Source organism: Formica exsecta, unplaced genomic scaffold (assembly GCF_003651465.1).
Source record: "Formica exsecta isolate Colony F162 unplaced genomic scaffold, ASM365146v1 scaffold49, whole genome shotgun sequence".
Taxonomy (NCBI): Eukaryota; Metazoa; Arthropoda; class Insecta; order Hymenoptera; family Formicidae; genus Formica; species Formica exsecta.
Window position 1 is genome coordinate 170,965 of NW_021852138.1, and position 15,650 is coordinate 186,614.

At 30.4% G+C, this 15,650-nt stretch overlaps 1 protein-coding gene across 1 annotated transcript in view; it reads left to right on the forward strand.

The window, feature by feature from the left end:
* Window positions 1-13,433, forward strand: part of LOC115241467 (fatty acid synthase-like) — a 24,677-nt gene extending 11,244 nt beyond the window's left edge. The window contains 13 exon segments of the mRNA XM_029817234.1: window positions 1,106-1,345; window positions 1,784-2,263; window positions 2,361-2,866; window positions 5,111-5,415; window positions 5,651-6,052; window positions 6,150-7,168; window positions 7,297-7,541; window positions 8,541-9,237; window positions 9,239-10,088; window positions 10,296-10,771; window positions 10,908-11,159; window positions 11,952-12,203; window positions 12,276-13,433. Coding sequence (XP_029673094.1) covers window positions 1,106-1,345; window positions 1,784-2,263; window positions 2,361-2,866; window positions 5,111-5,415; window positions 5,651-6,052; window positions 6,150-7,168; window positions 7,297-7,541; window positions 8,541-9,237; window positions 9,239-10,088; window positions 10,296-10,771; window positions 10,908-11,159; window positions 11,952-12,203; window positions 12,276-12,368 — 5,817 coding nt within the window. The 3' untranslated portion in view covers window positions 12,369-13,433.
* Window positions 13,434-15,650: the final 2,217 nt, after the last annotated feature.

The following is a 15,650-nucleotide window of genomic DNA, read 5'->3' on the forward strand; positions in this document are numbered from 1 at the left end:
TTATCACTGTTGGAGTCACAACAAACAGTTTTACTGAGAGATCCGATCATATTTGTCAAAATTCAGAAATAGCCTTATTCGAAATAATTACCATAATTACCCTTTTAAGGTCTATACCTTTTTTTTGGACCTCCGCCAACTAAAATTGGTTATTTATATTTCTTTCTAAACATAAAAAGTCCGTAAAAAAATTTGCAGCCCAGTTGCAGGTGGAGCCGTGATTCTGAATAATTACCTTATTTTAAATTATTAATTCTAATAATGGGATCTAAATGTAAACGTTGAAGATAAATTCAAGTTTATTTTAAACCGGTAAAAGCGGTGAAAAGAGCGAAGTATTATTAACAGATCTAAGGTATATTATATCTATTGAAACAAACGCATTAATAGTTAATGTAGCCATCATTATTGAGTTTAAAAATAGAGTATTAATTGTGTGCAAATTTCAAAGATTTATAATTAAAAATAAGATATTTATATATGTATATACATATGTATTACGATTATAATATACACTGCTCAAAAAAATTATGGCATAAAAAATATTTGCCGAAAATTGGCCAACTTTGACTGCCGATCACTTCGCGAAAAATTATCGTAGACGAATGATTTTTTTTTAAACTGAAGCTTGACGTCTCTACTTTAAGAATGTACCTCCATTTTTTGCATACAATGCACCCCTACTCCTGTAATCCCTGAAATCTGAAGGCATATTTGGCATACTGAAAATTGCAAAGTTTGACGGAATGCACGGACGTGAAAAAATTTTTTAGCCAGGCTTTATTCAATAATAATTCTTTTATTAAGCGTTGTAGAAAAAAATGATATAGGACTTTTCTGCTTAGTTTACTGTGCTCTACCCGCTCAAGAGCATTGGCACAATCTTTACCAGACATCCTAAATATATATATATAAATTTCTTAAAATTAACTTTAAGAATAGTCTAAAAGCTACTTGGTAGCGCCGCGGCCCTTGTACATAGGCAAAACTGTTGACAAACCGGAAAGTATTTTTTATATACTTGGCGTCGCGACGCTATCGCGTCGCTTGATTAAGATATAAAATAATTATCGTATACTTACGATTAGTAACGATATCTCTACAGGTACAGAGCCGGCCAATAGATGTAGAATATATATCCTTGCTACATCATATTCATAGCGACAATATAAAAGGGCATTTCTACAGAGGATACATGATTGCTGGATCTAACGTATCCGATAACGCAATAATTAAAATGAAACGCAACGTACGTACGAGAAGACCGATTTGCTTCATATTTTCTGGAATTGGATTTCAGTGTCTTAACATGGGTAAGTAAATCATAAAAATATCACATTACAATGTGATATTCAACAATTATTAATATGCAACATGTTTGTTTGCATTTTTGGAACATGTAACAATTTTTAATTTACACATTTATTGACATTCTTAAGTATTTGTTTAAACATGAAACAAAGTTAACAAGTATAATATCTCTCTAGTTTGCAAATTTTGTAATCCTATGAGTTACATTTATTAAGTATAATAACTAAATTTTGATTAAATTAAACTAAAATAGTAATAATACTGTAGGAAAAATTTGCAAAATAAAGATAAGCAATTTTATAAAAATTTTATTTATATATGTTTAAATCAATTAGATAAAATTATTATTTAAGACAATGTATTACACAACATTATAAAATAATGTAATTATATACGAGTATTTTTTTTAAATATTGGTTTTATTTGTAAAATATATAACTAATTGTAAAATCAAAAAGAGAATCTCTCAAAGAGAGACATCTCTCAAGAAGAGACATCTCTCAAAGGGAGATTATTACATATACATAATAGTATTCTAAATTTAGAATGCTAAATTTATAATATTTTATAATATTATTTTGTTCAACAGAAAAATACATTAGAGAAATGTAATAAAAAATTATATGTATTGCAGATCGGAATAGTTGATCTTTTAACAAGCATTGGTATAACTCCTGATATTATAATGGGTCATTCCATTGGCGAGTTGATTTGTGGGTATGCCGATCGATGTTTGACGGCCGAAGAAACGATCATGTTAGCATATTATGTCGGCTTAGCATTTCTTAAGTCAAAAATAATAGATGGCTTAATGGCTGAAATTAATCTCGATTCTAAAACTATGAAAAATATCTGTCCATCAGATATTGATATAGCTTGTTACAATAATTCACGTAATTCTATTGTGAGTGGACCAACGACCTCTGTAAGAGCATTCCTCGCTAAGTTACAGGTTTGTAAAAATGCTTAAATAGTATTAAATAATATATCTGTATGCTTATAATTATATGTGTAATTTTAAATAAATGATAAAGTTTATTCTTATTCAGAATAACAATATTTCTGTAAAAGAAATTTCCTTTGGACGTATACCTTTTCATAGTCGTTACATCGAGCCCGCAAGAGTTAAACTTTTGGAATACTTGAATCAAATATTGCCACAACAAGCGTCTCCAAGCTCAAAGTGGTTGAGCGTGTTGAATGAGTCTTATGAATGGTTCGGCGCATCTCCAAAGTCAAGTCTAGCCGAATATTATGCAAACTATTTGCTCGCCCCCGTATTATTTTCAGAAACTCTGCGTTTTATTCCAAACGAGGCAGTGACGATTGAGATAGCGCCACACGACATTCTACAATACATTCTTAATGATTCCTTAAAGACAACAGCGACAAATATCGCCTTATACAAATTCTCTCACAAACCAAATATTGAAATATTTTTACACGGAATTGGAAAACTTTACAATGCAGGATTACAGCCGCAAATCGCAAATTTATATCCACAAGTTAAGTTTCCTGTAAGTCGTGGTACACCGATGATTTCACACCTTATAAGGTAAATTCCACTTAATGTAACACAAGATTCTTCAATCATATTCGCTATAGAAAAAAAGTGAAATTTTAAAAAGCAGAAAATTAAATTGTATTAAAATCAAATATCGAAATAAAATGGCAAAAAGAGCCAAGCGCAGTAATGAGGACGTAAAAATATTTATTTATAAGAATTACATTAATCGCGAAAGGCGGACGTTTCGGCCTTTTTTTGGCCATCATCATCGCGACGAAAAATAAAATTACAAATCAAATAAGCATCACAATGAGTTATAAACAATTTAAGCGCATAGCTACACGGTAACGGATGATAAAAAGCGCAAATCTCTCAGGTCATTCTTAAGGGCAGAAACCATTTTCCAAAGTATCACAGTCGTCACGAGGAAGAACGAATCCTCGATTCTTTGGTCGTAAATTGAATCCGACATGTTGATATATTAATATTAATCGTGTCTGTAAAATAAGCGGAGCGGTTTATGTCAGAAAATGACGAGAGAGAAGGTCTGTGTCGGAAATTATAGTTGTAAAACTTACATACAAGGGACGCAACGCACAAGTCGACAGTAAAAATTGTTCTCACGATGTAAGATCTTAACTAAACTCACTGACTATCGGCGGAATAATGAGAAAAATATCGTTAGACGAAAAAGGTGAAAGGACAAAAACAAACGTTACTAATAACGATAAACAACGGCGCAAAACAATAAGATCAAAGAAGATTATCAAGAACGGTGAAATTTTTAAATTACCATAACAATATATATAAATAAATTACAATATAACGCTGTCTATGATACGGTAAATTAAAGTGATAAATAAATAACTATAAAATGGTCCGGTCAATGTAAAAGTCGAAAAATAATAAAAATAATTGTCGTTGAAAAGGGTTGTCAAGTAAGGTAATTAAATTAATTAATAAATAAATCGCGATACAATAAACGTTGTCGCTAGATAAGCAAACGGCGCAAAAACAATAACATTTGAAGATTGTCCAGTACAGTAAAATATGAAATAATCATAAAAAATACAATGAAACAAAATAAATATATAAAATAATATATATAACAAATATCGTAAAAAATTAAAAATTAATATGGAGAATATAAACAGATGTCAAGTGTGGTAAAATAAAAACCAATATGGAGGTATAATAGAATAAATTAGATAAATAACATACAAATCAAAAGAATTAAAAAGTGCGAATACAAATACGACAGAAAAATCAATCAAATTTTGGAGAGTTTGTCGAGTACCTAGTAGTTAGTCAAATACGCCTCTGGAAGACATTCGGTGTCTGTTTGTAGATTTAAACTATCTTTTTGTCTCTTTATATGTAGAACTTCGGAAATCAATCGCTTATGTAAATGTGGTTCATTATCCAGTATTTCTATTCTACCCCAATTGAAGTCATGATTAAGAGTAATTCTGTGATCGGTTATAACAGAGTGAGTGGTCGTATTTCTACGAATATGATTTCTATGTTCCGCTATTCTCGAGCGTAGTTGTCTCTTAATCTGTCCAACGTAAGACGCATCACAATTAATACAATTGATTTTATAGACAACATTGTTACGGGCCGATTGTGGGCAGGAGTCTTTATGCACTTTAATAAACTTATTCATTTTATTAAGACTGCGGTATGAGAGTTTCACATTTAAATCTTTAGTTATGTTTTTAAATTGTTCAGATATTAAAGGAACTGTAAAGGTATTGTAAAATAAGAAACTCTCTCAGAAAACTTTTTTTTGCTATGTTTATCGTTGTCAAAATTAGAGTTGATATTGTGAAAAAGAGTTTTAAGGCGTTCACGCAGGACATCGAAAACAAACTTAAGAGGATAATCATTATCCATCAAAATTTCAACGACTAATTCAAAGTTTTTTCGATGGAACACAGGATGTGACAACCAAATCACTCTGTCAATTAGAAATTAGACCGATGACAGTACCCCTCTTCTGACACAGAGGGTGATTCGACATGAAATGTAAATATCTCCCTGAAAAAGTAGGTTTGTGGTACCAATCAGAAGTCAAATGATTATCATTTAGGATCATGGTAACATCTAAAAAATTCAGTCTATTATCTTCTCCGATCTCAATTGTCAATTGTAGACGTGGGTGGATTGCGTTGAAAATGTCTAGAGTATGGTTGAGAAGGGTGGAGGGGGTAAATTGTATTATTTTTAACGACGATAAAAACACGCGAGCTAATATTTTATACATTGTTTAATTAATGATATTTATTGTAGATGGGATCATTCCAAAGATTGGTATATGTATCGTTATATCGGACAAAGAACAACTGACAAAGAAAAAGCAATTGTTACTATTAATGTGTTGGAGGAAGATTTTATATATATGACTGGACATATCATTAATGGAAAAAATTTATTACCGGCTACAGGATATCTTTTACTTATATGGCAGATGATCGGCTGGTTAAAGAAACAAAATTATCTCGATATACCAATTGTATTTGAAGATGTAAATTTTCTACGCTCTACAATATTAACAAAACAAAGGCCAGTCGATTTAACTCTTATGGTGCAAAAAGGTAACTTGTATAATTAAATTAATCTTGCAAATAAAATATACAAAAAATTGAAATAACTTTTGCATAAAATACAAATAAGAAATAAGATTGTATAAAATATAAATCGAGAAAAGATTTGTATCCAATAAATAAACCATTAGAGCAATCTGTCAATAGTGTGACCGCAGATTTGAGCAGGAAATGCAATATTAGCACTAACAGCGTTTACAAGAAATTGATATCAATATTTTTACAGGTAGTGGCAAATTCGAGATAATCGAAGGAAGCAATGCTGTTGTTACTGGAACAGTACGAATTCCAACTAATATCGAATACGAGAAAATATGTACTACATTTATCGATCGAAATGACAATGATGAAGAGGAGATGAGTACGAAAGATATTTATAAAGAATTGAAGCTCCGTGGTTATCAATATACTGGCGAATTTCGTGGATTAAAAAGCGCGTCAATTAGGGGAAAGAATGGTCATATTGTCTGGACTGACAACTGGACAACATTTATGGACAACATGTTACAGATGATGATTTTAGGACTGGATTCGAGAAGTCTCTTCGTACCAACAAGAATTCGTAAAGTAGTAATCGACCCAGAATTTCATATAAAACAAATTAAAAAGCTTCCAAATGAAGAAAAACGTACGTTTACAATTATATAAATGTGCACAATATTTAGCCCGATGTTATTTTTCGGAAAATATATGTATAAAATTGCGCTATTGTATCAATATTGCAGAAATCCTTGTACAAAATTATAAGCATTTAGATGTTTTGATATCCGGAGGAATTGAAATAAGTGGCGTCGTGGCTACAACTATATCTCGCCAACAAAGAACAATTCATCCCGTTCTTGAAGAGTACAAGTTTGTTGCTCATCGGGATCTAGATGTAATGTCTTTAGAGGACATAACAAGAATGTCGGTGCATATTGCACTCGAGTGTTACAATATGATAAACGTAAAAATCATCGAATTTGTGGAGAATAGCGATCAAGTGATGCCGGAGAATTTAAATTGTTTATTTGTGAATAAAGTTCTAGATGATTTACCGCAAATTCAATCCGATATCAAACTGGTAGCAACACACGAGCGGTTAAAAGATATCGCTTTGCCTGATAATATTTCTACAATAGAATTTGATAAACTGACAAAAAATGAAAATTGTTTGATGATTATAGGTTCCGGAATTTTAACAAAAAATAAAAACAAATTGTATGAACAATCATTATCTGTCATGATGCCAAAGGGATTTCTTCTAACATTCGAAGAATTGGATGCTATCTACGACTACTCATGTCTAAATAAGTATGGGTTAAAAGTAATTTTGGAGAAACGCACCAACGATAAGACAATTATATTATTAAGAAAAATACGCGATATTAATAAGAGGAATCTACAGATTGTGCATGTAAACAATTATGAATTCTCATGGATAGACAGGCTTAAATCATTCATGGACACAGAAAATGAAACTACGAGGATTATAGTCGTCGCAGAAGGGGACTTCGAATGCGGACTAATCGGCCTTGTAAATTGTTTGCGAAAAGAACCGGGCGGTAAAATAATTAGAGGTGTATTTGTTCAAGATAAAGATGCACCTACTTTTTCATTGCAAGAATCATTGTACATGCAGCAACTACAGCTGGATTTATCCATCAATGTTATACGTTCTGGTAGCATTTGGGGTTCTTACAGGCATTTTCCATTACCATTACGACAACCAAAACTCGTACAGAGTGCTTATGTTTCTCAAATGGTACGTTGAGAAGATTCGGTATTTATAAAAATGTAATAATGCTTTGTAATATTTTTATTTATAATTTAAGTAATGATTTAATGTAAGCTTAATGGGATTAAAATAATCGTTATATTTATTTATTTTAGGTGCAAGGTGATCTCAGCACTTTTTGTTGGGTGCAAAACAGAATATCTTTAATCAACAATGACGAAGAAAATCAGATAAGAATTGTCTATGCGTCTATCAATTTTAAAGATATCATGATAGCTAGCGGTAGACTTATTTCGACTTCTGTCGCGTCTCTCGAACGAAATAATAGCATTTTAATCGGAATGGAATTTGTTGGTTTTAATAAAAATGGACAAAGAATAATGGGACTGTGTTCAAATGGGTAAGATAGTGATACGCACAGATGTCAATTAATATATTTTTCGTAAATAAACTGTTTAAAATATTTTTTTTTTATATTTAAATTAAAGAAACTTTTGATGAAGTAAAAAAATTGAAAGAATTGTTATATTTTGCAAGTTTCTTTGTATTGCTTTACTATATACAGATTATTATTCAAAATAAAAAAAGTTTTCAATATGTAACTTTAATATAATAAATAATACAAATCACTATTTTTAGTGGATTTGCAAATATTTGCGTAGCTGATAAATATCTCAGTTGGATCATACCTGATGAGTGGACGATGGAAGACGCCGCAACTGTTCCTTGCGTATATAGCACATGCTATTATGCTTTGTATTTGAGAGGTAAAATGAAAAAAGGCGACAAAGTGTTAATTCATTCTGGTACGGGAGGCATTGGTCAAGCAGCAATTCACCTTGCACTTTACGAAGGTTGCGAAGTGTTTACAACGGTTGGGAGTATCGAGAAACAACACTTTATAAGAGAAACATTTCCCTCTATTTCCGAGGATCATATCGGAAACTCTCGAGACACGAGTTTTGAACAAATGATTATGAAGAAAATCAGATAAGAATTGTCTATGCGTCTATCAATTTTAAAGATATCATGATAGCTAGCGGTAGACTTATTTCGACTTCTGTCGCGTCTCTCGAACGAAATAATAGCATTTTAATCGGAATGGAATTTGTTGGTTTTAATAAAAATGGACAAAGAATAATGGGACTGTGTTCAAATGGGTAAGATAGTGATACGCACAGATGTCAATTAATATATTTTTCGTAAATAAACTGTTTAAAATATTTTTTTTTTATATTTAAATTAAAGAAACTTTTGATGAAGTAAAAAAATTGAAAGAATTGTTATATTTTGCAAGTTTCTTTGTATTGCTTTACTATATACAGATTATTATTCAAAATAAAAAAAGTTTTCAATATGTAACTTTAATATAATAAATAATACAAATCACTATTTTTAGTGGATTTGCAAATATTTGCGTAGCTGATAAATATCTCAGTTGGATCATACCTGATGAGTGGACGATGGAAGACGCCGCAACTGTTCCTTGCGTATATAGCACATGCTATTATGCTTTGTATTTGAGAGGTAAAATGAAAAAAGGCGACAAAGTGTTAATTCATTCTGGTACGGGAGGCATTGGTCAAGCAGCAATTCACCTTGCACTTTACGAAGGTTGCGAAGTGTTTACAACGGTTGGGAGTATCGAGAAACAACACTTTATAAGAGAAACATTTCCCTCTATTTCCGAGGATCATATCGGAAACTCTCGAGACACGAGTTTTGAACAAATGATTATGCAGAAGACCGAAGGTCACGGAGTGGATATCGTATTGAATTCTTTAGCTGAAGAAAAACTGCAAGCATCCATCCGTTGCTTAGCAAAGGGTGGTCGTTTCCTCGAAATTGGAAAGTTTGATATGGTTTCCAATAATCTTTTAGAAATATTTGCATTCTCAAAAGGCATTAATTTCTACGGTATAATGTTGGATAATCTATTTCGTACAAAACAAGAGAGTAAAGTAATATTGTGGAATATAATAATAGAAGGTATAAAGAAAAGGGCTATCAAACCGTTATGCAGAAAAGTCTTTGAAAAGGATGAAATAGAAACTGCGTTTAGATATATGGCTGCTGGAAAACATATTGGCAAAGTATGATCATTTTTTAATATACGTACAAAAAAGAGTAACTAAACTTGAAATACTAAATTCTCAAAAAAGCACAGTTTTTGTTCTCTTTGTGTTATCCTTAATATTAGCTTTTATTTATAATATTATATAACTAGGTGGTTTTGGTCTAGAATTAATTGATTGGTTAATTCAACGTGGTGCAAAAAATCTAGTAGTGACTTCGCGAACTGGGATAAAAAGCGGTTATCAACAATCAAGAGTAACGTTATGGCATTCTTACGGTATAAATGTACAAATCGTTACAGGTACTGATACTTCAAGATATAAAGACTGTGAATCTATATTAAAATTTGCCGAAGAACAAGGTCCTGTGGATGCTATATTCAATCTTGCAGTTGTGTTAAAAGATGGCATAGTCAAGAATCAATCCCCACAAACATTTGAAGAATCTTTCGTATCAAAGGCATGGACGACGAAAAAGATGGACGAATTATCGAGAACAATTTGCACTCAACTTCGACATTTTATCGTTTTTTCTTCCGTTTCATGCGGAAGAGGTAACGCAAGCCAAACAAATTACGGAATGGCTAATTCCGTAATGGAAAGAATTTGTGAAAGAAGAATGAAAGAAGGTTTACATGGTTTGGCTATACAGTGGGGCGCAATCGGTGAAGTTGGGCTTGTCGCAGACATGCAAGAAAATGACAAAGAACTTGTTATTGGAGGTACATTGCAACAAGGAATATCCTCTTGCTTGGACACATTAGAAATATTTTTGCTACAAGATCGGCCAATCGTAAGTAGCATGGTTGTTGCTGAGAAAAAAAATTCTAGCCAAGCAATGAATCCACTTGAAGCGGTTGCAAATATTATGGGTGAGTTTATGAACAACTATAATACAAAAAGTTTGTGACAGAACATTTATACAAACTGAATCTTTATTTAATAATGTTATTTAAAATATATTATATTGATATAACAAAGTGCATTAAAGAATGTACAAGAAATGTAAGCTTCAATAGTTGTTAAGATAAAATAATGTTTGATTAAAATTATATCAAAATATATAATTTTTAAAATAGGATTGAAAAATATGAACACAGTGGCGCCAAATATATTACTGGCTGCGCTAGGCATGGATTCAATGATGGCAGTAGAAATTAAACAGACATTGGAGAGAGAATTTGATATTTTATTGACAGAACAAGATATTCGAAATCTCAATTTTGCTGCACTTAAAAAAATGACAAATGCAATCGAGCAAGAAAAGAGGCACGATGCTACTGAAGCTGCTACAAATAATTTGGACGGTTTCGAAATATTGACACAAAAATTTAAGGATTCTGATTTCAGTCCAGATATTTATGTAGAACTCGATACAAAAAGGGAAGTTGCTGAAAACATAGTATTCCTTATACCAGGTATCGATGGATCTGCAAGCGTATATAAACTGATAGAATCGAAAATTAAATCTTTGGCGACGTGTTTGCAACACAGTGCACTTAATATGCCGGATGTTACTCGTTCAATAATGAAATCAGCAGCATATCTTCTGCCTGTATGAAATTATAAGATAATCTATTTGAAATCGTTATTTAAATTGCTGTGTATTTAAACAACAATATTTGATTATACACACGCTCTCACGCTTTCTTTACATACTATCTTATATATGCTTATGTTTATTTTTTTAGTACATAATGGAGAAAATGGAAGATCAAAAAGAATTCTTAATTGTGGGTTATTCATTTGGATCCTTAATTGCTATTGAGTTAGCAAGATTATTAGAAGCTAAGAATTTCGTTGGACGGTTATTACTTATAGATGGAGCTCCTGATTGGATGAAATTTTTGATTGAATTTCATAATTATACTTCACAACAAAAACTACAAAATGACATTCTACTTCGTTTCATGAAAATGTATCTCAAATCTGACAATGAAATGGTTAGTCAAACCATTTATTAAAACCACATTATGCTTTTTTACTACGAAAATGGTTTACGTAATTGTGTTCATATACAGTTAATATATATGAAAAAATATGAAAAATTATTTATTAAAATATTTAAATATGGTTCTGAAAGCTTTATATGCATTTTTACATGATAAAATATCTTTTACTATTTATTTATATACAGGATGGTCCATTTTAAAAGAGCCAGTCAAATATCTCGACAAATTGAAAGTGACTTTCATGTGACTTTCAAATGACTATCCAAGCTCACCAATGGCACCATCTTATGTCTCCCTTCAAACCAAACAACTTTTGTCTGAAACGTTTTTCCGTATCTTCCATATTTTTCGAGATATTTGACTGGCTCTTTTAAAATGGACCATCCTGTATGTATGATACAGATTACAGAAATTTTGAAAGACTCGTTTAAATGGTTTTCATTGAGTAAGAAAAAATGATAATAATGATAGTATATAAGAATTATATAATATTTACAATGATTGAAATATAGTGTTTATTATTTGAGAATATGTGTAAAATGGATATCAAATTAAAATAGTAATCCTTGATTACAAATTATTGCTAATAATTAAAGGACAAAATAATTTGACTTACGTAGTTCGAAAATACAGAAAAAGTAATTAAGTAATAAGAATACAGACATGTAGTATATCCGAAATGTGAAAATATAGTAAAAACTTTTATATTATTGTCTCAATTTTAAATGTAGATTACCATTTTATTATTTTTTACATAAAATATAATATTTATGTTATTTACAGCCTGCGTTAGAGCTGAATAAGTGCAGTACATGGGAGGAAAAATTAGAACTATTTACTGCTCACTTTTCGGAGAAGATCAATGTATTAAGTGTTGAAAATCAAAAATTCTTATGTACAACGGTTTACGATCATCTAATGGCTGTACAAGATTATGATATATCTTTATTGCCACCTTTAAAATCATCTATAATACTGTTAAAACCCACACTTACGCCAATCACTTTTCCTGAGGAGGATTATGGTTTACATAAGGTAAACTTTTGATTAAAGAGTAACACATTTTATTATTTTTAAGATATTTTTTACAAGAGAAATTATTTTTAGGTTACTGAAAGTGAAGTGAAAATACATTACGTACAAGGTTCTCATATCACAATGATGAACAAAATAGCATCATTTATTAACGATGAATTCTAAAATAGATAGCTCTGTATCAATATTAAATTTTCACTTAAACAATATTATTGGAAAAATTATATACTTAAATATTTCTTTTTATTAAAGAAAAAATATAAAATTTGTGAAAATGTGAATACTTAAAAGTATGACAAAAAGTTTGACAAAATAAAAATTAGATCTATATATATTTGTTTATATGAGTATGCAGTGTGTCCGGTAATAACTGTACCACGGGTACCACTGTACAGCGGGTTAGACCGAGTAGGCAAGTTTTCTACCATTTTGCCATAATTAATGAGAAACTAATTTTAAAAAATTGACTAATCCGTGCGAGTATAAGTACGCGGCGAAAATGAACATTCCGCTTTTACGCGGTTGCTAGACGCGATACATAATTAAACTTGATTATTAATTAATTATTGATTGCTGGATTATTAATCTCTGTGTGTTTTATCGCACAGAAATTATTGGAAAAATCACATAATGCAAGAGAATTTTTCTATTTGGTTTAATTTGTTCTACTTATACAAAAGTGCTGGTGATACAGTAATGCTTATACGCATCAATATATGTATGATTATGTTATTATACATATACAAGATCTAGAAGAAAATAAATCCAGAAAACAGGAAGAAAAATTTATTACTAGCTTATCACGTCCAAAATAATTATTTCACAATTATGTTTGAAATTAAAAGCAGACAATTCTAGCCAAAATAGAATTCTATAAAACTGACTAATGATGATTGCAACTTATACCAGAGAGTGATGTGATTTTTTTAAAGATTTATTTAATAAAAAGGAAATTTTTTTCTGGAAAGAATTATATAAACAGCATATATTATAACAAATTTTATATATACCATATTGAATTTGAGCGGACACAATCACAACATGTCTTAATGCTCAATCTCTTATTGTCAATCATACAACAGATTTTAAAACACGATATAATTTTAATAAGATATAATTTTATCTTTATAGATATAATTTTAATACAGAAGTTAAACTGTATAGGTATTTTACAGATATAATTTTAATATAGATGTTAAACTGTATACAAACTGTATAATCAATAATAATATAAATTGTGTAAGTGAATAAATATTAAAATATAGAAAGCAATAAAAAGGAATTTTTTTTTATTACGATGCGTGATTTAATATGAATATGAAACAAGTCCATTTTATTGAATAAACGCATCAAAATAGAATTCTATAAAACTGACTAATGATGATTGCAACTTATACCAGAGAGTGATGTGATTTTTTTAAAGATTTATTTAATAAAAAGGAAATTTTTTTCTGGAAAGAATTATATAAACAGCATATATTATAACAAATTTTATATATACCATATTGAATTTGAGCGGACACAATCACAACATGTCTTAATGCTCAATCTCTTATTGTCAATCATACAACAGATTTTAAAACACGATATAATTTTAATAAGATATAATTTTATCTTTATAGATATAATTTTAATACAGAAGTTAAACTGTATAGGTATTTTACAGATATAATTTTAATATAGATGTTAAACTGTATACAAACTGTATAATCAATAATAATATAAATTGTGTAAGTGAATAAATATTAAAATATAGAAAGCAATAAAAAGGAATTTTTTTTTATTACGATGCGTGATTTAATATGAATATGAAACAAGTCCATTTTATTGAATAAACGCATACACATAAAAGATATATAATTCCTTCTATAATGTATTCTAATAAATGATATAACCAGAAGAGATCAAATATTTTTTTGCATTTATTGATTTATTGAATATGGTTATACAGGGTAGGCCATTTTAATGTATCCACTGAAATATCTTATAATCTATAAGTTTAAGACAAAAATGTTTTAGACAAAAGTTGTATAATTCACAGGGGGACATATGATGAAAATATGGACTTGACCTTGAATGACCTTTTCAAGGCCAAGTCAATGTGATCGATGTTTTCTTAAATTTTCTTAATCTCCCCATTTTTTATTGCATATTCTTGTAGCTTATCTCGAGAGCTTTTCAAAACACTATAATAAAGTATTCCGCTAAGTAAAGGATATAGGTGCTTTTCTTTTTCTGTGTTTTTAGCAAAATTTTATCCTTTAAGATCATTAATTTTGTAGTAAATATCTTCATTGCTGGATTTAATTTTTGAATCAGTGGGGAGAGAGAGAGAGAGAGAGAGAGAAAGAGAGAGTGAGAGAGTGAGAGAGAGCGAGAGAGAGGGAGAGAGAAAGTTTATTGTCAATATTGTTCCTACGATGCGCACAATATATATACACACATACTTGTATTATTCCTACGATACGCACAATATATATGCACACATATTTAAATTTTCCATATATAAAATCAAGAATATATAAGGTAAAGTAGGGTAAAACCGGGTACTATTTTGGATTTGTCTTCCTACAAAAGATCTGAGAGTAAAAAAGATTTTGCCGACCGTTAATAATCTTTAGTGAACCTTAAACTATGAGAAAATAAGGCTAGTCGCTGAAAAATAATTTTTGATTACCAAGAACAACAAGATTTTGTGGAGAAGTCAAAGTATCCGGTTTTGTCCGGTAGGGTCATAGCGGGTACCCATTTGAAAATATGCAAAACATCGTGTAATTACAAAATCTAGATTTATTTTAATCAAAATACAACATAAAGATGTATTCTATTGACAAAAATCACAAATAAAGATATTCTCTTGTTCGACATTACTGCAGGACTTCCTTATTTAACTTTTTAGCTTTAGGGTTCTCAAAAAGCTTTTCTTTAGTGGTTTCTTTTTCTGAATGTTAGTTTTTGTTTCCAACTGCTTTTTGTAGGGAGACAAAGTCAGGATAACAGCGCTTCCTCTTTTCATTACATGAGATATGTAAGTACCCGGTTTTGCCTCAACACAAGGAAAGTAACAAATACGGCGGTTGTATATTCCGGCGTACAAAGTGCCGATCAAAACTAATATGATATACTCTTTAATATGTACAGAATGCAATGCTGCATTTACTGATACAGATGCTCTATATAGAACAAGTGCACGACGACTCGATTCTTGCCTCGATATCGATCTTTTTGGAGGTAAAAACTTTGAACTTTTATTAAAGAAGAAATATCCTGTGCACAGGGTCAGGGTTTATTTTAAAATAATGATGGCGCCAATCTACAACTAATAACACAAGTTAGCCATAGATAGCAGCATTTATTACGAAAAAACAGGGGTACCCGATTTCACCCGCCTATCCGGTTTTATACAACTTTCCCCTATATATGTGTGTGTGTGTATTTTATAAATAT